The following is a 22,072-nucleotide window of genomic DNA, read 5'->3' as shown; positions in this document are numbered from 1 at the left end:
AATGAATTGGGAAGTGTTCCCTTTTTCTCTATTCTCTGGAAGAGTTTGTGTTAAGATGGTAGCATTTATGCCTTCAATGTTTGATAGAATTACCATTGAAGCCAGCAGGGCTTGGAGTTTTTTTGTGGGAAGGTTTTTAATGATTGATTCCATTTCCTTAATAGACACTGAAATATTCAGCTTTTCCCTATTTTCTGATCATTGAGTAAGTTATGTTTTTCAAAAAAATTATGTTTCCTTTAAGTTATCAAAGTTATTGGTATAAAGTTGTTTAAACTATCCCTTTATTATCCCTGTGGTATGTAAGATCTGTGGTCCTGTCCTTTTTTCATTGTATTAGAGTGTTATCAGCACTCCAACTTAGAGTGTTATCAGCAGAGAAGCTTTGATATCTTCTTAAATTTTTTTTAACTTTGTTGCTATTCATGTATAACACACACACACACACACACACACACACGCACACACACGCACACACAAACAATTCCTGTCAAGTTAGAGGAGTAAATTTGCAAGAGTCCCCTACTGCTCCAGAAATTTGCCTTCAGATTTAAAAGTACAATAAACAAATAAATGCCCAATGCTTGCTGGACAATGGGAGAGTCTGACCGTAGGACTCTACAAAAGCTTTCATTCTCTAAGATTTAGTTTAAGTAGCTCCTCCTGAGAGAAGTCTTCCCTGCTACTCCCCCTTGTCTTCAAAACTAAGTTAATTACTCTCCTCTAGTTGTCCAGAACCACATCTCCTATTGGACATGTTGGACACACATCTCCTATTGCATGTGTTGGACATGCTCTGTGCTGCAGTTATTGGAGTCTGCACCCACCCGCCCTACCCCTAGACTTTGAGCTCCTTGAGAGCAGGTGTTCACTTACTCATCTCTATATCCTGAACCTCTAGCATGGGGCCCTGAGAAGAGTAAGAGTAACAATCCTTCCATCCATATATTAATTCACTCATCCATTCATTCATTCATTCTACACTTACTGATATCAAGCCCCTGCAATGTGTTGGGCACTATGCTAAGTGCTGGGGATACAGAAGTGAATGAGACAAAGAAAACAGGGACCCTCTTTTCACGGAACTTTTATTCTAGTCAGGGAGACAGTGAAGCAAATAATTTTGAATGAATGAATCTTTTCAGGGTACAATTTGGCAGCATTTCCAAAATATTTTCCTTGGAACACTAGTTGTGTAAGATTTTAAGAAATACTTCCATCTGTGGTCAAATGTATTTTGGAAACTTTGGGTTAAACAAAGACAAATGAATGTATTTACTACATGTTTGTCAGAGCCTTCAATGTACCAACTATGAATTTTTAGAGCAGTCATAGGAAAAACAGTTCTTGAAAAACTTACTTGGCTTTAGAAGCCTTTCTTGGGAATATATCATGTGACCTTAGATCATGTACTGGGAAGTCTTACATTGACATAACTTAGGACCTTCTGGCTCAGCTCCTGCAGCTAACTCAGATGCCAGTTAGTCTACCAATTTAGAATGTGCCTGATACACTTTTCTGAGTATGAGTGACTGCTTCTTTTATTCCAGAACCACACTACTCATAGAAATATATATTTCCATCTTGACTCATTTGAAAGTAACAAGTAGATATTCCCAAAACAAAGTTCACCCTTGTGACCTTGCTACTTGAAAATATATAGATTAATATTGTATGTTAACACTAACAAATATTGGGAAATGATCCACTTTTCTCCTCCCCTCCATCTTTCCTTACCTCCCTTCCTTTCTTCTTTCCCTTTTTTCCCCAGTTGGCATACTATGACATTCTATGAAGGTCAGTAGGACACAATTGATAAGAGCACATAGTTTAAAGCCAGACCGCCTAAGTTTGAACCCCAGATTCACCACTTCCTAGCTGTGTGGCTTTGGGAAAATTATGTAACCTCTCCGTGCCTCAGTTTTCTCATCTGTGAAATGGAAACGAAAATAATAGTAATCTTCCTTTATAAGGTTGTTTAGTGAACAAATAGATATAAGATTCTTAGAACAGTCCAAGGTATATGTTAAGCATTCAATAAATATTTAGTTTTTAATTTTTTCTTTATTGTGTAACAAAGATATTCTGAATTTTGTAATAATGATAAGGAGGAGATCACACATGATAAGTTTCATTAAAATGGTGGGTGTTATTATTAGAAATGTGGAGAAGGTGATTTATTAGTCAGGGCTCTGAGTTGCAAATGACAGAAGCTTAAAGCACAAAGAAGTTAAACCACCTACCCAAGTTCACACAAGTCATAGTGAAACAGCCATGGCGCAAATCCAGAAGGTTTGGTTCCAAGCCTTTGTTCTTAACGACTGCGCTGTCCTGCTCTTCTGAGAACCAAGTGCTGTGAAAGCACAGATGTTGGAATTGACCAGGGCTTTGGGGTGGGGGTCAAAGGTGTGGAGGGACAGTAAAACTGGCCTTTACAAGATGAGTCATAATTCACTAGGTAAAGAAGTGAAGAATGTGCCAGGCAAAGGGAAGAGCATCTGGGCAAAGACCCAGAGAATGACAAATAGGGCAGACTGCTTAGAGAACGGTGCCCAAGACAACAGACAAAGTGTGCAATGGTGGGAAGAGCATACTGGGGACACACTGATCAGCTTGAATGCCATGCCTAGGAGGCTGCGGGCCATGGGAAGCCACAGGAGGTATTTGAGCAGGGGAATACCTGATCTGAAGTGCATATTAGAAATATTTCTTCGTTGGCTCATGTGGAGGTTGCATTGAAGCCATGAAGATCAGTGCAAAGGTTGGGTAATAGTCCCAGTGAAAGCTGATAGAGTTTGGTCTTGAGCAAGAGCAGTGGGGATGGAGGGGAGGAGACTAAATATACAGGCTCAGACGACAGAGCTTGCGCTCTCTTATACCAGCTTATGCCTGTGACTTCTCTCAACTGAGTTGGCTCAGACAAGTTCCAAATCCAGGTGGAGGCCATGACCCTTCTTTTTTCACTCAAATGCCAATGAAGCTTTCAGCATAGGCAAGAAGGCAGCCCCTCTCCTTCTCTGTGCCAAATACCTCTCAAATCCTAACTCAGAAAGATGTCACCATCTCTGAGAAGCCTTCTATCTTAGGTTGGTTTCCCAGAAGGACCCTGAGATAAGGATTTGACTGCAGGGGACTTTTTGGGGAGTGGGGAAGTGAAATGGTGAAGAGCATGGAAGTAATATAGGTATGTCAATGAAGAACTGACGACTGGAGCAACAGGGACTCAGTCTCACTGCGGACCTCTGGGAGATGGTATTCAGCATACCTCAGTTGTCCCACTGGAAGGGCAAGCAAACGTCTCAGTTGGAAGCTATTCCTAGGAGAGCTATTTCCCTGGCAGTCTTGGCCAAGCATGCTTCTAAAGCTAGAGATAGCTGAAGTAGTCACTGGTGTGAACAGAAATGGTAAGAGCCAAAGAGAGATGAGTAATGTCTTAGTCTGTTTGTGTTGCTGTAATAAAATACCTGAGACTGGATAATTTATAAACAACAGAAATTTATTGCTCACAGTACTGGAGGCTGCGGAGTCTAAGATCAAGGTGCCAGCAGATTCGGTGTCTGGTGAGAGCTGCTCTCTGCTTCCAAAATGGCGCCCTGTTGCTGTGTCCTCACATGGTGGAAGGAAGGAAGGACTTCAGGCCTCTTCTATAAGGGCACTAATCCCATTCATGAGGGTGGAGCCCTCTTGACCTGATCACCTCCCAAAGGCCTCATCTTTTATTACCACCACAATGAGGATTAGGTTTCAACACTGAATTTGGAGGTGACATGAACATTCAGACCATATCAAGAAGGTACTGAGGAGTCTGCCCCTCTCAGACTGCACTGGCCAACTCAGTTTCCTTCCTTCTCTGCTCCCATGGCTCACAGTACCAAACTCTGTGTTTGCACCATCTCTCTACAGGTGAATGACTTATGGACACATCCGTCTCCTTGAGCAGGGGAAGCCAATGAGTTGGGGGGCTAGGGGGAAGGCAAAAAACCTTAAAAGCCACATAGAGGAGTCTACCATAGCCTTGGAGTCTGGGTGTTTATGATAGACTAAGATGAAAGTGAAGCATCTTTTACTTGTGTTTTTTTCAAAGTGCAAAGATGGAAGATTGTCTAAGGAGGCCCAAGAGTTCATTTATGGTACATCCAGGCTCCTGCGGGCATTTAGATTACATTCCTTGCTGCAGACCCATATTTTCCAAATTGGGATACCTGTTGGTCTGTCAGGTGGTACACAGAACAGGTTAAATGTGGCATGTGTTCCTGGGACAGCAGGAAGATGTGACAGAAAGGAATTGTATATTTTAAAAAGCACGAATTCACTGGGGAGCATGATACCAAGCATGGATTGAAGAATGTCAAGTTTGCAGCAGAATGTGACCCAGATTCCTTGGGTGGGGGGCAGAATGCAAGGATGTTCTTCTGCCTAGAGACCCACAGGAGTGCTCTGGAGCCAGCTTGTGCTCACTTGGGAAATCTGATTTTCGTGAATTTTGCTAGCCAGTTGTTAAATACAGACATTAATACACATACATACACACACACACACACACACACACACACACACACACACACACTTTCAGAGAGCCGGGTGTTAAACATTTACCAGCACACCTGTGCTCAGGGATATTTGACAGATAGAGTATGGGAAGGTCATTTGAGTTTGAGAAGGACTGACAATAGAAAACTATTTTATGATTGGCGTGGTCAGATTTGCTTGTTACAATTCAGGAACTATGTCTTAGTCATTTTCCTCTTCTCAGTCCCCAGTCCAGGACTTAGCATGTGGGCAGGAATCATGTTTGCCAGGAGGAAGGAAGAATGGATGATGGCATGCATTAAGCATTTTCTCTAAGTTGCTCAACAAATATTTTGAGTGCCTGCGATGTGCCAGGCACTGTTCTTGGCACTGGAAACACAATCCCTGCCCTCCTAGAGCTTGCGTTCTAGTGGAGGAGAACAACGATCAAGTAAAAAATCTGTTTTCAGGTGATAAAATCTTGTTTCAGGTGGTGATAGTTATACGAAGAAAAATGAACCAGGGCGAGGGGATGGAAACGGGCATCACTCTTCTCTACCAGGAGCTAAGGTTCAGGATGGAGAGATGGCTCTCTCTGTCCAAAGCAATGTGTCTTCAGGAAAGCCATTTCACCTCTCTGGGCTGTGGAAACTGATTGTCTTCAGCTGATATTTGGGTCCCTCTGCAGACTCACTTGGGTTCTGTAGAAGAGCTGAATTGGCCTTGACCAAATTTGCTTTTTTGTAGTCTGAAGCTTTGGATGCAATGGCTCCCTAGGTGGTTCTTGAAGTTCTGCTGACAGAATGTCAGGATTCCAGGAGCTTCTGCAAATAGGGTGCTGTTTATTGTACCACTGCTTTCCCACATCATTGTTTGCTGTACAGGAAGAACCTGTGTCGGGCCTGCCCTCGGTTCCCTTTGTGGAACCCTGAGACCATGCCCTTTGGCTCCAAGCACCCACTGGCACTAAGAGGGCCTTTTCCACAAAGGGCCTGGTGCAGAGTCTCAGCCACCTGGGGAGACTTTAGGGTTCTAGAAACAGCTCTGCAACCTACCTGCGGTCTCGCCCTTCCTCTCTCTGGTCCCAGTCTTCACATCTGTAAAGCCAGAGAAATGCTAGGACGTTGGTGATGACCTGATCATTCTTGCCTGGATCAGGGAGGTCTCAGAGGCTGCCTGGGTGGGTGGAATGGAGAGAGAGAAGAGAGGAGCCCTGTGGACAGTTCGTCATCCCACTTCTCTCAGAAAAGCTCCTTTTTATCTGATTTTTACATTCAGGGTTTCTCTGTTTTATATATTGTGATTCAGTATACAATTGAGCTTGAACAAAGGACTGGGGGTTATAAATATTTATAGACTGCAGCCTCTGTGATCCTCTAAGCGATCTCACCTCTGATATGTAGAGATCTACCTGGGTTAGGAAATTGAAAGAATGATGAGAATTTAGAGAATTTTTTGTCATGGTGTTTGATTTCATATTATTGCTTTTGCTTTTGACCTTTAACATGTGTGTCTGATAACCTGGGTTCTTCCAAGTTGGGTTCATTTGTTTTACAATTGTTCTTCTCTGCCCTCTTAACAAGTAAGTTTTAGATAACTCTGGAGGCCTATTTAATTTTTTTTCCTTCAGGAGAATGTGTCTTAAGTCCATAGGGAAACAGGATTTGCTGTACAGAAATTCTCTCTGCAGAAGACTTTTTGTTCATCTGCAAATTTCTTGAGTGAATGTGAGCACCAGTGCAAAAGCTAAGAGACTTGGGAATCTGGAAATTCTCCAATGTAGGGCATGTTAAGCAGCCTTGGGATGTGTTTCTCTAGGTATGATAGTGCATGTGAGTGTGTTCCGTGGTCTTCCTCATCTCAGTAAATGACAATCCCATTCTTCCCGTTACTGAGACCAACTTTCGAATTGCCTTTGGCTTCTCTCTTTGCCTTACACACCAACAACAGATCCATCAGCAAAGCTCTCTGGCTCTTCCTTGGAAACAGATAAAAATTTGACTACTTCTCACTACCTGCACCACCCCCACCAGCCCCGAGCAGCCAGTATCTTGCACTTGAATTATTGCCAGAGCTGTCTCATGGGCTCCCTGGTCCTGCCCTGGCCCCCCTGTTAGATGGATTCAATAATCATAGCATCTTCTACATAACTTGATAACTGTCCTGTTTAGCTGAGGATATGTTCTCTTAGGATAGTGCTTGTTAGCATGGTGTCCTGTGGACACCAAATAAAGCCAACAAAACTTACCATGCGGAAGAAGTAAGAAGTGTGAAGTGACACCAGACAGCACCAACTCCAAGAAAAAGTTTGTGTTTCCTGGAACATGAAAGATCACTGCCTTGAGACAATATAAAAAGCAAGGGTGGGGCAGTGAGTAGTTTTATTCAGTGTCCATGTGAATAATAAAACACTGTTTATTACAGATCCTGTGGGACATCAATGTATCAGGTGGGGAGGCATTGTCATCCATTGCTCTCTTGTTTTGAGAGCAGGTTTCTATTTTGATGGGTTTTGACAAATGTACACACACATGTAACCACCATTATACCCCAGGTCTAGAACATTTCCATCACCCCAAAGTTTCCTTCATGCTCCTTTGTTTGTAACCCCATCCCTCATAACACATACACCTCCCAGCCCAGCCACCATCAATCAATTTTATTTTGAATCTTAAATTGCCTTGTCTGCCTTTCACTGGTTCTAGTATTGAGCCAATAATGGCAGCAGGGTACTTGGTCAATAGCACTGGCTATGGAGGTAGATTGCCTTGGTCTGCTCAGCCATTACCTTGCTAGTAACCTCCTTGCACCTCAGCCATTGCCTTGCTAGTACCTCCTTTTAATTCATAATATGGGGATAATACTTGTACCCACTTCACTGTGAGGAATAAACAGCACCTGGCACTTAACAGCCCAATAAATATTGGTTATTGTTACTATTCAGAGTGTGCCGTGTGTGCTGGGCATCATGCTAAGTGCCATGTATGAATGGGGCAGTTGCTACTTGGGCTCCTGCCACAACCCTTTGGTCCTCACCATTCCTGTACATGCCAGTAGCTTCTTACTGCATCTGAGAAGCTCCACGGGAGTGTTTTCTCTGGCTGCAGGAGCATGCTCCACCTGTACATGGGGAAGACCAGAAGCATTAGGGAGTTTCTTTTCCCAGGACAGCCCTTAACCAGTGATGGCCAGGAGTTGGCAGACAACTACTCCAGTTTCCTTGCCTCTCAGGCAGGACAACTCTGAGGCATGTTCTACACTGTCTCACAGGGTTTTTTATCAGGACTGAGCCCCCATTACCCACAGTGGTAACCTTTGCATAAACATACTCTGTATTGGCTTTCTTCTCTATTTCACTTCACCACTGCCCTTCTAGAACTTTCTGAGATCCCCTATCAGGTTAACTGCTTTCATTCTCATCCTCATCCAGGGGTTACTTCTAAAAAAGTGGGGTCATTCATTTAGTCCTCAACAGTCCTATGAGGTGGACAGAAATGGCTTCCCCATTTTATAGTTGACCAAAATGAGGCTCAGAAGGGTGATGCCATCTGCTCAAGGTCAAAGCTCTGGGTACTTACATACTCCACAGCTTCCCCAAGACTGCATCTTGATGGGCTCTGCCCCAGGACTTCTTCCCCCTCTGCACCTGAGCTCTACTGACCCCTGAGTCTGCGTCTCCCCCACTACAGGAAGGCCGCTGCCTGTTCACCATCCTGCTCATGGTGGTATACTGGTGCACAGAGGCTCTGCCCCTCTCGGTGACAGCCCTGCTGCCCATCATCCTCTTCCCCTTCATGGGCATCCTGCCCTCCAGCAAGGTCTGCCCCCAGTACTTCCTCGACACCAACTTCCTCTTCCTCAGTGGTCTGATCATGGCTACTGCCGTCGAGGAGTGGAACCTGCACCGGAGAATTGCCCTCAGGATCCTGATGCTCGTTGGGGTCCAGCCAGCCAGGTAAGGCCAGGTAACAGGCCAGCCCTGCACTGGGGAGGAAGAGGGACCACACCTCTCAAAGCCCAAACCCATTCTTCCTGATTTAGTCACCCCGGCCAAGAAACTCATCTTTTCCTGCCATTCATTCACTTATTCATCCCTCAACTATGAATATTTAGTGAGCACCTGCTGTGTGCCAGACTCAGTGCTAGAACCACAGGCAGTTGTTTTCAGAGGTGCATAAGAATCACCTGGAAGCGCTTGAGATGCTGAGACCCTCTGAGGCTCCACCCCCAAGGAGTCCAGTCCCATAGTTCTAGAGGAGGCCACCTTAGTAGTATGACCCAGACTGCTCAGGGCTGAATCCCAGCTTACCTGCTCTGGAAAATGACTTAACTTCTCTATGCCTGCAAAATGGTGATGCAATAACACCTCCTTCACAGAATTGTTGTGAGGATTAAGTGAGTGAATGCAGGTAAATCACTTAGATCTGAACAGTAAATGCTGGAGTTATCATCCTTGTTTACCATTTACCTGCCTGGGTGGTGGAGGTAGGGGATTGGAGAGGGGAGGGGAAGCCGAGGGGATGGGAAAATGGGCTTGGAGAGAGGGGGAGGCACAGTCCAATCCTACAGGGCCCCAGGCCCTCTGGCTAGGAGCTGGACTTTTATTCTCAGAGGGTTAAGTGGCCTTTAAAATAGGGGTGTTGTTTCAGTCTTTTCTGTTGTTGTTTCACAAACCGCTTTGGCAATTTGTTGAATCTTAAGGATCATCCCAGAATAATGTTTTTAAATGCACAAAGCACAACATATGATTTAAAACATATATGAGCAAAGTTGAGCAAAGTCTCCTAAAGTCTAAAATAAGCCTGGAGAGTGGATTTGGTGCTCGCTTTGTCATTGGCTTGCTTTTTCTGAGCCTTAACATTCCACCTGTAAAACAAATGGGTTGGATCTGGGTTCTGGATCTGCCTCTAACTCCCTCTGTTCCCCAGGCTCATCCTGGGGATGATGGTGACCACGTCGTTCCTGTCCATGTGGCTGAGCAATACTGCCTCCACTGCCATGATGCTGCCCATTGCCAATGCCATCCTGAAGAGTCTCTTTGACCAGAAGGAGGGTCGGAAGGACATCACCAGGGAGAGTGAGGAGAATGCAGGTGAGGCTGTGGAAAGGGACAGGGGCCAACTCCACCAGTGTGAAGGAGTGGGGGGCGGGGGGGATGTCCAAAGGATGTCAGGAAAGGCCAAGGGAATGCACACTTATTGAGCACCTACTATGTGCCAAGTATTTTAATAATAATAATAACTGAGAATTAGATAAGTCAGACCATGTTACCTTGCTTTTAAAAACTCTGCACTTATTGAGTGCTTACTATGTACCAAGCAATGAGTTAAACACTTTACATATGTCATTCCCTTTAACTCTCAAAACATCCCTGTGAAGTTGGTACTATAATTAAACATTGTTTTAAAGCATTTGAAGAGGTGCTCAACATCATTAATAGCCAGAGAAATGTAAATTGAAACAGTGAGATTTAAATCAATGAGACTGGCAAAAATATAAAGCCAGAAATGCCCAGTGCTGGTAGATATGGGGGCCATGGGAACTCATGTGCAGTGCTGGAAAGAATGTAGACTGGGTCAGCCTTTTTAAAGGGCATTCTGCAAGTATTTAATCCAATTGAATGTGCATATACCTTGTAACTCAGCAGTTTTGCTCCTGAATGCAAATGCCAAAGGAATTCTTGCACAAGCCCATGAGAGGACACACATGGCAATATTCCCTGCAGTATTCTTTGTGGTGTGGGGAGTTGGTGGCCACATGGGCTCCATTGCTAGCAAAAGGGTGGGTGAATGTGGTAGGTGCACACCACTGAGCACTTTGCTGCTTGTAAGAGAAAAGAATTAGCAAACCATATAGTTGTATAAATGAATCTCATAAAACAGTTATGATTGGGAAGAAAACCAGAATGTGATATAGAACACAGTCCCAATATGTAAACTAAATATACACACATGTGAATGACAAAACATTTTGTGAAAACACAAACAAAAAAGCTGCACATTATACACAGAATGGTTGCTATGGGAAGGATGGGAGTGGAAATGGGGACAGAAGGGACTAAAAATAAATAAATAAATAAGACAAAAGAGGGACCTTGGGCAACCAACAGTGGTAACGTGCTATGAATGGGGGGATTTGATTTCCTCCACCTTCTAATATTGTGTTCTTAACAAAACAAAACACAGTTAGCCACTGTGTTTTTAGATGAGTATGTGACAGCTCAGAGAGGGAAAGTGCCTTCCCCAAATCAAACAGTGGGCAAATGGCTGAGCCTGACTTTGAAACCAGGTAGTCTGGTTCCACCCTCTTACCCATGAAACCAGCTGTACTCAAATCAGTGAAAATTCTTTTGGCTGCAAGTGGCTTAAAGAAAAAAAGATTTATTTTCCTCAGATATCAAGAAGTCAGAGAAAGGCAATTCCAGGATCAATTCAGATGCACAACGATGTCAGGACTTTTTGTTGGCAACTCTGTGATTCTCTTGGTCTTTCTCTCATGGTTGTAAAGTAGCTGCCCCATCATGTTCACTTTAAAATGTCTTACTTTTAATTTACATAAATATATTTTAAAAGGAAAGTTTAAATCAATACATATGTGGGCAGAAATTGTTGGTTTATCCCCAGCATGGATTCTTCCTTTGTTCTTTTAGTAATAGAATCCCCACATGGGTACATGGCTGTGCAGAGAAAAGACTAAATTTCCCAGTTTCCCTTGCAATTAGATGTGGTCAGGTGACTAAGTTTGGCCAATGAGATATGAGTAGAAATGATGTACACAACCTCTGGGTTCTGCCCTTCCTGCTGTCTACTTCCTGCTGGGTGGAATATGAATATGGTGGCAGAAGTGAGAGATTCTACCTGGGACCCAAAGAGGGAGAACTAGATGGCAGATGGGATTCCAGCTGGGACCCATCTTGAGAGCTGGATGGTAGATCTGCCCCAGAAGCTTTGGATCATTTACCACAACTAAAATCACAAGCATTAAGCATGAAACCATGGGTTTTGTGTGCTAGTTATATTTTTTTCAAATATGCATTAAAATAAATATGTATTTGTTAAAATTTAAATGTTGATTCATATACCTCCTAAGTTAATCTCACTTGCTGACAGTGGTATGAGTATTTATCCATCATGCACTAAGGGGTCCTGCTTATTTTATTTCCACAACTGCCCTGAAAACTAGGAATAATTATAAGTACTTTACAGATAAGGTTCAGGGAGAAGAACCCGATGATGTAATCAGAATCACAATATTGGTAAAGTAGTGGAGACAGGTTCTATGCAAGGGCTAAGTCTTCCACATGGAAGGGAAGAGATGCTCTATGGCAGGGGTCAGCAAACTTTTTCTGTAAGTGACCAGATAGTAAATATTTTAGGCTTTGTGGGCCACTCTGTTGCAACTACTCACCTTTGCCCTCACAAAGAGAAAGCAGCCACAGACAAAACATAAACAAGCATGCGTGGCTATGTGGCAATAGCATTTTATTTTGAGTGCTGAAAATAAAATGTCATATCATTTTCATATCATTAAATAATATTAGTCTTCCATTGATTTTTTCCAACCATTTAAAAATAGTAAAACCATTCTTAGTTGGCAGGCCACACAAAAACACGGGGTGGACCAGATTCAGCCTGCTGTACAGTATTAGCATTACTGGGCTTTAAACTGTTACCCCCAAGTCATGGGGCTCTGAGAGAACTGCCCCACAGTCACCCTGGAGTGGCAAAAAGTGGCTGGGACTCTGTCTTTCCCTCCATTCCAACCCTAGCTAGATCCACTTTATCTGTTTTATACAGTGGGCTTCCAAATAACAATAACAGATGTTTACTGAGAACTTACTTAATACAAGGACTCTTCTAAGGGCCTCATATCTGGATGAGATGGAGCTAGCACTGACCTCATTTAGAGGAATAAAAATTGAAGAAGAAATAAAAAAGGAGGATGAAATAGCCTCCCATGTGACATAGTTTCAAAACACTGGCTCTGGTGTTTTAAATCCAGGCTGGCTGACTTCAGAGTCTGCATTCTTTCTCTCCATTATTCTGCCTCCCCCCAAGCAAATGTTTGAAAGCCAATTCTTTCATTATAAAAGTGAAAAAAATCTGAGACCCAGGAAGGGGAAGGGACTTCTCAAGGTCACACACAGCGGTGGTTGTGTAGTGAACTCCAAAGTCTTCCTCCCTATGCTGCAAGATGTCAGGAAGGAAGAGACCCAGGGAGGCTGGGGCTATACCTACTTTCACAGACCATGGGATCAAAGAGTAGGAATTGGTTAATGATCAGCGTGTCTGACCTCAAACAAGGCTAATTCCAAAGCAAAAAGAGATAATCCCTTTCACTCAGTTTCTGTGTTTTGACCAGGGGGCAGGAGGTGAGGACAGAGGTGGAGGGAGTGGACTCTGTTAGTGGGCCATGAGAGGAACAAGGGGGCTCCCAGGGACTTTAAATTCAGGAGGGACGTCTATACCAGCAGCAGCAACAATAATGAGCTATCATTTTCTGAAGAGCCACCATATGCTAGACACTCTGCTAAATTTTTCATACCCATTAGCTCATTTAATCTTCATAACTGCATCATGAGATAGAGGATCCCAATTCTATGGATGAGGTGACTGAGTCTCAGAGAGGCAAAATGATTTGCCCACAGTAACATGGTAATTTAGTTGCTGAGTTCTGTCTGAATCCGGAATCTGTGCTTATGCACACCATGCCATGGTACAAGCCTGACTCTGCCACTAACCCACTGGGTCCTCTTGATCCCAACCTTAACCCGCATCTCTGGGCCTCAGTTTCCCCAAGTGTAAAGAGGAAGGTAATAAATCTCACCTAGCTTTCCAAGGCAGCTCCCAGACTGCTGTAAGATTGCAAATGTGAAAGTCCTCAGTCTCCCCGCCTGATACAAACTCAAGGATTGGTATTACTCGAAAAAGACCTTACGTAAGCACCAATCTCCTAATTAACCAGTGATTTCTGGACCTGGAGAGGTCTCTTTGGAGACTGTGCCGCACTGGCCTGTTTCCACGTGGTCTTTTGGGCCGCTATGGCAAACTGGTGAGCACACAGACCTCTGAGGCATGGGCAGCCCCTGGAGGTTTCAGTCCCCCGTCTGTAACTGCAGACGACTTGTTCTCAACCCTGGTTGCACAACAGAATCACCTGCAGAACTTTTCAGAAATACTGAGGGCCCGGCCCCAGTCTAGGGCCACTAAACAGACTCTCTAGCATGGGGCCCGGGGACCCCCAGGGAATTCTAGTGTCCAGTCAGGGTTGAGGAAGGAGGCTGTGGGTTATGCCTGAGATGCTGATGACTCTGTGGACCTGGATACTGTGTGAAGCTGTGGTCCCGGCCTAGGCAGGAAGGGTATAGAATGAGCTAGAGATTGGGGGTAGCTTAGGGGTCACTGGGTCAGAGTCCTCTCTATCTGGCCATCCCCTGGGGAGTGACTTTGCCCCCACCATCAGTATGCTATTAACAGCCCTTCGCTTCCTGCTTCAGTGCTCTGGGCTCTAGCTTCGGGCACTGCATCTGGACATGTGTTCCCATCACGCGAGCCCTGAGGCCCTTGTCCCCATGGCCTGGGCTGAGATGACCTGACTTTCATTCTCCAGGCCCCTGCTGGCAGTCAGCAGGGCCAGCCTCGGGCACAATAAAAATGAGGCAGTCACCATGAAATCCTGTTCCCTCATGGTACCAACAGGCAAATAGCAGCCCAGGTGGGAAAGGGACTTCCCAAGCCAGGGGGCGAGACCGGAAAAGAGCTGAAGCTGGGGTCCAGCCCCTTCCTCCCAGCCATGTGGCTGAGTATGTGGCCTGCTTTCCATGTGAAGGAAAATTCCACATAAAAAGAAAAGATTAAACTTTTTTTTTTCTCTGCTAGAGTTCCTTTTCAGAGTATCAACACCCTTCAGCCAAAGACCCCAGGAACTCTAGGTAGATAAACAAGCCGAGTCTATTATTCATTGCAGCAGGCAGGAAAAGCCTACACCATGCTGTGAGTATCTCAGTGAAAGGGTATTAAAAAGAATCTGTGAGAGGATTTGGGCTCCGGTTGAATCACTTGGGGGAAGGTCTAAGGAAGCAAGGTTTGTTCTAGATTGTGTGCAGTCAGACACCAGGGGCTGTTCTATGACTGAGTAAAGCAATGCAGTCGCTCATTTAGCAAGGGAGTGGAGAGCTTGGTAGTATGTGGGCAGCATAGTGACCTTGCACTTAGACAAGATTATGAAGTGGTCTTGCCTTGTCTCATTCTGTCACAGTCTCAGGGTGACTTTGTCTGAGGTTCTTGTTCTGTTAGATTGCTGAGGTCCAACAGAGAATAACACGGCTTGGCTGTGAATGTCAGACCAGTTCCGGATGTCAGGGGCTGCTTTTTTTATTCTTTCTCAAGAGTAATCCACATTTACTGAATCCTTGCTAGTACTCAGCTTCCTGTTAAAATTTTTATATCAACGGTTGGCAAGCCATGGCCCACCAATTCCAGCCCATCTCTTGCTTTTTGGGCAGCCTGTGAGCTTAGGATAGTTTTTCTCTTTTTAAATGGTAGAAATAAATCAAAAGAAGAAAAATATTTTTTGACGTGCAAATAATATGAAATTTAAACTTCAGTGTCTCAAAATAAAGGTTTGGCCACACTCAATCACTGATGTACTGTCTGTGGCTGCTTTCCTGCTATCGTGGCAGAGCCGAGAAGTCATAACAGAGACCACATGGCTCCCAAAGCCTAAAATACTCACTTTGGCTTTTTACAGAAGTTTGCTGGTCCCTGCTCTAAATGGGTTAAATCTTTAATCCTCTAGACAATCCTAGGAGAATTGTTACATCTATTTTGTGAATTAAAGAACTGAAGTCCAGGGAGATTAAGAGATTTATCTAAACCAGGGTTTCTTAACTTCAGTGCTATTGACAATTTGGATAGGATACTTCTTTGTCAGGGTGGGCTGACCTGTGTATTGTAGGATGTTTAGCAGCATTCCCGGCCAGTAGCAGAACTGCACCCCCCATCCCCCCCAGTTGTGACCACCAAAACTGTCTCCAGATATTGCCCAACACACATGTGGGGCAGAATTGGCCCCTGTTGAGAACCAGTGACCTAAGGTCACGTAGTAATTGATGGAGCTATGATTTCAAACTAGGGCCCACATGTTTAGCCACTAGCCACACCCCCAACTCCCAGGGTGGGTTGTTTTGCCCTTGGTGGTGGTTCCAGCTGCAGGAACTTTCAGTTTATTTATTTATTTTTGTCTCCAAAATATGGTCAAAGGCGCCTGGGGAGTATGGTCTATTAAAGCAGAGGGATACTTTAAAAGTGAAGTCAGATTCTGTCCTGACCCTCTTCTGCTCAAATGCTAACTCAAAGAAGCCAAAGTCCTTACTGTGAGCTCGGAGACCCCTGCATGACCTGGCTCTCTTCCTGCCATCCCCACCCTTGCTGTTTCTCTCGTCTCGCCTCCTCTTACTCTCCTTTCCCTTGGTCCCTCCAGCCCCACTGGTTTCTCTTCTACTCCTAAGACACTAGGCACACTCTCACCTCAGGGTCTTTGCACCTGCTCTTCATCACCCCAGATATTTGCATGGCTCATCCCTTCAGTTTCTTTAAGTCTCTGTTCTATGTCAGACTTTCCTTCTCAGTCAGACTTTCTTTCTCAGACTTTCCTTCTCAGTCAGACTCTTCTCAGACAGACTTTCTTCTCGGTCACTTTTTTCTCGGTCAGACTTTCCTTGAGTCTTGAAAAAGGTGTCTCACTCAGAACCCCTGTCCCCATCTCTGCTTCTCCATGACACTCATCTGCACCTGACCTACTATATATGATGCTTATTTGTCTATGGTCTGTCTCTCCCACTGGAAGGGAAGCTCCACAAAGCATGATGTTCATGTCTTGTCACTTTGTGTCAGGCACAGGAGAGGCACTCCATAAAGATTTACTGATGATTGATTGGCTAGGGTTCATGAGGCTGAGGGCTGGCCCTGGGCTCTGAGTTGCACTGAGCTCTTACCCCAAAAGCAGAACTGAAACACATCCACAGCTTATTCACTCTTGGTTTCTACAGTCACCAGGCTAGTCCAGCCACCATCGTCTCACCTGGAAAAAGTGATAGATCCTGAACTGAGCTCTCAGCTTTCATTCTTTCCTTCTGCAGCTTATCCTCTCCTACCAGGTACAGAGATGTTGGCAAAATGTAAATCATGTCATCCCTCTTGGGCACTAAAGTCTTCAGGGAATCCCCATTCCTGATTTGGCTCCTTTGGACCTTTGCCCACCCCATCCCCCATCCCTCCTAGGCCTTCCCTCCTTACCACTTTCCCAGCACATTCGACTTTCTTGGTTCCTCAACTCTGCCAGCCTTCTTACTGCAGGGCCTTTGCACTTGCTATTCCTGTTTCCTAGAATGATCCCATGGCTCTTCATATGACTGGCCCCTTTTTATCCTTGAGGTCTCAGATCAAATGCCATCAGCTCACACAGTGTCTTCTCTGTCGACCTGACCTCATAGTCTACCTGCTCCCCCTTCCCACTTTACAGTCACTTTTTGTCACATTGCCTAGTTTTATTTCATCCATAACATTCATCACTACCTGAAATTTTCTTTATTCATATATTGCCTGTATCCCCTTCTAAAATATAACCTTCATGGGAGCAAGGAACTTTTTATATGTTGGTCACTGAGTACCCTGAGTTTACAGGCAATAGCACATAGTAAGTGCTCAATAAATACTTTTTGGATGAATGAATGAATGAATGAATGGACAATTGGGGTCACCCATCCCATTGCTGATCCATTACCATTCATAGCTGGTCTCTCCCAAATATTGCTTTAGCCATGGCTGCTCAGATAAATTAAGGCTTGAGTTATGGGTTGTCAAGCAGCCTTGCAGCTAACACCCTGCGCATGGGCCTGGGGCCATCTCCAGTGTGGATGGTGGGTCAGGAAGATGGAATGGTAAGTGCCTTGGCTTTTCTTTTTCCTTCCTTTCTTCCTTCTCTCTATTTCTTTCTTTCTCTTTTATTTTTTTAATTCAATGAATAGTACAGGATCCTTGGCAACGAAGATGGCATTCTTGACTGACTACACAAGCATCAGGACACTCCTGTCCCATTTGCTATGTTACACTAAAGACATCATGCTCTTTCTTCCTAGCTGCTGTGCGGAGAAATGGCCTACACACTGTGCCCACGGAGATGAAATTTCTTGCCAGCACAGAAGAGTAAGTTCCTGGTGAAATTCATAGAGAAGCCAGTGCTTGATTCAAGGAGATGCCGAACAAGGATTCAATTCTTTGCTGCAAGCAATTCCCCTCCATTCTCTGAATTTTTCTCCAAATGACCCAATGCCCAAGTTTCCATCATTCATCCTTGTGGCTTAGGCAAGCTTCCTTTTTAAAAAATGTGGATGTGGGAAGGGCAGGGGAGCACATTAAATCCCTAAAGGTCTGAGTGAGGTTGAGGGTTTTAGGTGCTTTCTTCTTGAAAGGAGGGACCCAGAAGAGCAAGACAGTACAAACTACATAATAGTCAAGGAGAAGAGGCATGCAGGCAGGCAGGGTCAAGAGGCTCTAGAGACAAAAAATGTCCTCTGAACAATAACAGGCCTTTGCACTTGTAAGATTTAGAAAGCATCTTTACATGGGTGTCTCATTTAGTCTTCAGCGTCCTTTGCTTATGGCAACGTGGTTATGATCATGGGATTTGGAATCACCCAGACCTGACTTGAAACTCTGGCTCTGCTACGTACCACCCATAATGCTGCTTTGTAACCTGCTATTTCACTTAATGGAGTGTAGTCGACATCTTTTCATCTCAATAAATTTGCCAACATCATGATCTTTTAATTATATAGTTAATATTCTTAATTTCATTCTTTTCTAAAACTCTTTAAGTATACAGGGAAAACAATCCAGAAAATACAAATAAAGAATAAAAGGAAAAAAAATCCATAATTCCTCCCCCAAGAAAGGCATCAAAACAACTTTGTGTATACCATTCTAGACCTTTTAAATACATGATTATTCATGAAACATGAATATTTTTAGAATTAAAAAACTAAGTAATACTGTTCCCTGACTTTTCTTTCATCTTAAAAAACACCCATCTAAATCATCATTTTAATAGCTGCATTGGTGTTCCATTCAGCAAGAGGACCATCTTTATATAGCCAATCCCTTTTTGAGGGACATTTAGGTTGTTTCCTATTTATATTTAATGCCATGGTGAACTCCCTTGTACCCACACCTGAAGCACTTGTCTATTCCTTTAGGAAAAATTCTTAGGGTAGAATATCCGAGCTGAAGGGATGCACATTTTTAAAGGCTTTTGATGTCTGCGCCAAATTGCATTCCAGAAAGACCACTTAGCTCTCCCAACCCCCAGGCAGTGTGTAGCCTGTTTCTCCACAAGGCTGGGAATTCTGAATGTGTTCTGAATGGATTCTCTTTGGGTTTATTTAAAGCAAAGACCACCCTGAGGAGGTGGAGGCTCCACTGGATCTGCTGGCTGACTCCAAGAAGGAGGAGGAATATCGCAGGAACGTCTGGAAGGGCTTCCTCATCTCCATCCCCTACTCAGCCAGCATCGGGGGCACCACCACCCTCACGGGCACAGCCCCCAACCTCATCCTACTTGGCCAGCTCAAGAGGTAAAACAAAGTAAAGTGTCCCTGCCCACACTGAGGTTTCTGCTCCTTCTGTCCGTTTTTCCCCATTTATTCAGCATTCAGGGAATGTATTAAGGGCCATCTATGGAAACCCAACTTGGTGGTCAGGCCATGAGAATAAAAGAGAAGGATTCTCCTACTGATGACTTGTTCAGTCCATTATTCCAAGCCTCGGGTCTCTAAGATTCTTAAAATTTAGTATTTCAGGGTTGTCGCTAGGATTTTCAGATTGCAGGATTCTGAGAGACTGGGTTTCTAAGATTCCTTTGCAGTGGAGATGTATCCCATGCTCATTTAATTTACATAAATGCAAATGTAAGCATTTGGCAAACTGCAACAAAAAGTATTTGATATTCAACATGGTTCCAGATGCTGGCCAACTTCTTTACCAGGTGCTCAACCAAAGAATCAAAAACCTATGAAGATGAAGGGAGAAAGGTTGGCCCTGTTGGTCTTCCTGAGAGAGTTGGGGTAATAAAACCATCAGTAGTACTGTACTTGTGAGTAATCAAAGCTATCTTCATGAGTTTTCAGTACACCCACGTTTGGCTCACATGCTGATTTTAAAACCTTACCCCCTGGGCCGGCCCCGTGGCTCACTGGGGAGAGTGCAGCGCTGGTAGCACTGAGGCCGCAGGTTCGGATCCTATATAGGGATGGCCAGTGAGCTCACTGGCTGAGCATGGTGCGGACCACACCATGCCGAGGGTTGCGATCCCCTTACCGGTCAAAAAATAAATAAATAAATAAATAAAACCTTAACCCCTGGGTAAGATGAATTTCTACTCCATTCTCAAATTTTTTTGTGTGTGTCTTTTTTTTTGGGGGGGGGGGGGACCGGCTGCACCACGCTCAGCCAGTGAGCGCACTGGCCATCCCTATATAGGATCCGAACCCGCAGTGGGAGTGCTGCTGCGCTCCCAGCGCCGCACTCTCCTGAGTGCGCCACGAGGTCGGCTCTCAAGTTTTTTGATTTTAAGATCTGATGATAGAAACCAGTGATTCCTAGCCATGCATGCAAATTCAAATCACTAGGGGAAGGGAAGAAGTCTGGGCCTGACTTACGGGGATTCTAATTCAGGAGGTATGGGGTAGGGGCTGAATATCCATATTTTACCAGTTGGTTTGAGCCCACTGAGTTCTGCTATAAACCGTACGTGTCTTTTTTCTATTCTTTGAACAAGGCCTGGCTGTGCCTCGTGGCTTTTGGTCAGTGACAGAAAAACCATAATCTAAGATGATCCTTCTTCAGATGTGGGGAGATTCTAGGCTTGGCCCTCTAGTCTCCTTGGTTTTTGTTGAGGTCGGAGCTGGCATTCGGTATTAGGGTTTGCTGGAGCCCACCCCCAGGACTGGACAGGAAGAGGTGGGCTCTGGGGGTGGGGGGCAGGGCCTGAGTTGGGGGATGGAGAGAAGGGCAAGGGGCAGTTGCTGTCAGAGGGTTCTCAGACTGCCTGTCTATTCTAATGTGAGTGGGATTTTCTTCCAACCTGAAAGAAATTAGAGAAAAAGCACTAGAGCTGTAAGTAAAAATATTAAACATGTAGGATTTTGAGTAAATTACATGCAAATTGTATGCAACAAACAAACTTGGACCCTCTGATATGGAAGGAGGGATTGAAAAGGAATTCCAAGCAATATTGATTTTGATTCTCCAGCTCAGAGCCAAAAGGAGGCTGGGGAGACAGGAGAAATAGCTCCTCTGAGTGGTCCCTTGGTTCTTGTTCCCAAAATACATTTTATTGGTTTACTCTGATTGTAAAATGATATAAGCACATTATAGAGCACTTGGAAAATATAGAAAAAATTAAGTCTGAAATACCTTCAATCACATTCTTAATATTTTAGCAGACTTCCTTCTAAGTCTTTTCTATGTGAATTCATTAAATATATGAATATATTTAACCTTATTGTCATCATATTGTTTATACAGTTTTAGAGTATAATTTTATCATTGCAATTTTTTAGAAACATAATTTTTAATGACTATAAATTTTCCCATTTTGGGTAAGTGTCATACTTTATTTAAAAAATAAAGTATTTAAGGGCCGGCCCAAGGCTCCCTTGGGAGAGCGTGGCGCTGACAACACCAAGTCAAGGGTTAAGATACCCTTACCGGTCATCTTTGAAAAAAAAAGTATTTAATTTTAATAAAATATCTTATAAAGTATTTTATAAAGTATATTTTATAAAGTATATTTAATAAAGTATTTTATTTTTAATGGGCATTTAGTTTTTCATTTTATTATTATTATTACTAGTTTGCTACTATAAATTATGAGACTGACAACATATCTTCTGATATTTTAATATTTTAAAAACAATATTTTTAGTTTTCTTTTGTCTAATGACAGAGGTGTGCTTATTCATTGTAGAAAATACAGATAAAGAAATAGAAGGAAATAAAAATTTCTCATAATCCCACTACATAGAGGTTATTAATGTTTTTGTTAGTTTGCTTGCTTATTATGCAATAGCTGTTAATATTTTAGTTTGTTTGTTCACTTGTTTAGAAGTGTCTGGGAGTGGGTTTGTGTTCACAGACTTTTGTATACACCATTTTTTAACTTACTGTTTCCCTTTTCTATGCTGACCACATTTTTTTTTTTTAAGATATATTTTTAGTAGTAAAATTTTTGGATAAAAGAGTATGCACATTTTAAAGACTCAATGCATTTTACCAAATTCCTCTCTACAAAAGATTGTTCCAATGATCAAGCATCAGGAAATCTGCCTGTTTTTCCACATCTTAACCAGCATTGAGTGTTATTGTCTTTAATCCTTTCAGGCTTGACAATGTCTTAAGAGGTTGGACACTGCTGGGCAGAGAAAGAACTCCTAGACATCCCCATCATTTGGGCACAACATCCAGGCTCTATGAGAATATGCAATGCATAGGTCAGAGGTTGCAGC

General features: G+C 43.6%; 1 protein-coding gene across 3 annotated transcripts in view; it reads left to right on the top strand.

Moving 5' to 3' along the window:
* Positions 1–22,072, top strand: part of SLC13A3 (solute carrier family 13 member 3) — an 82,723-nt gene that overhangs the window by 26,005 nt on the left and 34,646 nt on the right. The window contains exons 2-5 of one of the 3 annotated variants that reach the window (XM_063108791.1): positions 8,199–8,464; positions 9,438–9,601; positions 17,648–17,714; positions 18,956–19,141. In XM_063108791.1, coding sequence (XP_062964861.1) covers positions 8,199–8,464; positions 9,438–9,601; positions 17,648–17,714; positions 18,956–19,141 — 683 coding nt within the window. Of the gene's footprint in view, positions 1–8,195; positions 8,465–9,437; positions 9,602–17,647; positions 17,715–18,955; positions 19,142–22,072 lie in introns of those variants that run through there. The other 2 variants (XM_063108797.1, XM_063108804.1) reach the window with 2 other exon arrangements.

This window comes from Cynocephalus volans, chromosome 1 (assembly GCF_027409185.1).
Source record: "Cynocephalus volans isolate mCynVol1 chromosome 1, mCynVol1.pri, whole genome shotgun sequence".
Lineage (NCBI taxonomy): Eukaryota > Metazoa > Chordata > Mammalia > Dermoptera > Cynocephalidae > Cynocephalus > Cynocephalus volans.
The sequence above is the reverse complement of the archived record's forward strand: the minus strand, read 5'-3'. Positions and strand labels throughout refer to the sequence as shown.